General features: G+C 48.3%; 1 protein-coding gene across 1 annotated transcript in view; it reads left to right on the top strand.

Annotated features, from left to right (window-relative positions):
• aimp2 (aminoacyl tRNA synthetase complex interacting multifunctional protein 2) overlaps positions 1-1,285 on the top strand; it is a 6,693-nt gene extending 5,408 nt beyond the window's left edge. The window contains exon 4 of the mRNA XM_016456884.1: positions 389-1,285. Coding sequence (XP_016312370.1) covers positions 389-777 — 389 coding nt within the window. The 3' untranslated portion in view covers positions 778-1,285. The remainder of the gene's footprint in view (positions 1-388) is intronic.
• Positions 1,286-1,345: the final 60 nt, after the last annotated feature.

The following is a 1,345-nucleotide window of genomic DNA, read 5'->3' as shown; positions in this document are numbered from 1 at the left end:
CTGAAAAAAAAAAAAAAAGTATCACAGGTCCCAAAAATATTAAGCAGCACAACTGTTTCCAACAAGTCAGTATATTAGAATGATTTCTGAAGGAAATCATGAACTGTAGTTATATTAGTGTTATAAAGAATGTAGTTAGAGTATTAACATTTGCCTCCAGATATTTGGAAATGCTGATTGTTGTATCATCTGTCTCCTTTCAGTGTCAAAGCTGCAGATGAAGTTCAACACGCAGAGCATGTGCCCGATCGAGGGGGAGGCCAGTGTCGCCCGCTTTCTCTTCCGTCTTTTGAGTGCCGAACCCCAGGACCCGGTCGCCGCCACGCAGATGGACTGCTGGATAGACACGGCAGTTTTCCAGCTGGCCGAGTCATCTGTCTCCTTTCAGTGTCAAAGCTGCAGATGAAGTTCAACACGCAGAGCATGTGCCCGATCGAGGGGGAGGCCAGTGTCGCCCGCTTTCTCTTCCGTCTTTTGAGTGCCGAACCCCAGGACCCGGTCGCCGCCACGCAGATGGACTGCTGGATAGACACGGCAGTTTTCCAGCTGGCCGAGGGGGGCAGTAAAGAACGGGCGGCCATGCTGAGATCCCTAAACTCGGCTCTGGGACGTTCTCCGTGGCTTCTGGGTCAGGAGTTCTCTCTCGCTGATATTGTGTGTGCCTGCTGCGTCCTGCGGGCCGGCCAGACCACCTCTGCAGCAGCTAACATACAGCGCTGGCTCAAGTCCTGCCAGAACCTGTGCCACTTCGACTGTGTGAACCCGTTACTACAGTGACGAGAGCTGGGAGATCAGTGCAGGTCGCACTCCGGAAACTGATACACCACAGTAAATCATTTCATGAAAAGGGAAATGCAACGTGACATCACCAATCAAATGTAACCTGTTCTGCCAACAAACACCGTTACGTCCCAGAATCCGGTGTTAACTGAGCTCAGGGCTGTAATATGGAATGTTTAGAAATGATGTCATGTTGATGTTTGAACTGGAGGCAATCTGAAACTGATCCCAGGCCAGGGCCATAGATGCAAACACTCAGAGAGAGGGCATTTGGGATAATGATACTGTAAACGCAACTCCCTCCCGCCTTGTGCCTAATAAAACATTGTACTAGAAGATGTTGTGTGTTGCTGTGAAATAATCTATCGGGTGTTAAATGAAGCGTTTGAAATGTGAACCCAAGGACCTACTGGTATGTGACGGTATGAGAGGTGATACTTTGTAGCGTCTTTTTCTTAAAACCTATTAAACATTTTCACTTCGGGTTAGACGTTTATGGATTGATTTTTCCCCCCCCAGTACATATATGTGTCCCTGGACCACAAAACCAGTCATAAGGGTCAAT

The sequence above is a fragment of the Sinocyclocheilus anshuiensis genome, unplaced genomic scaffold (genome assembly GCF_001515605.1).
Source record: "Sinocyclocheilus anshuiensis isolate Anshui unplaced genomic scaffold, SAMN03320099.WGS_v1.1 scaffold229, whole genome shotgun sequence".
In the NCBI taxonomy this organism is placed as follows: Eukaryota; Metazoa; Chordata; class Actinopteri; order Cypriniformes; family Cyprinidae; genus Sinocyclocheilus; species Sinocyclocheilus anshuiensis.
This window is presented reverse-complemented; position numbering and strand designations above follow the sequence as displayed.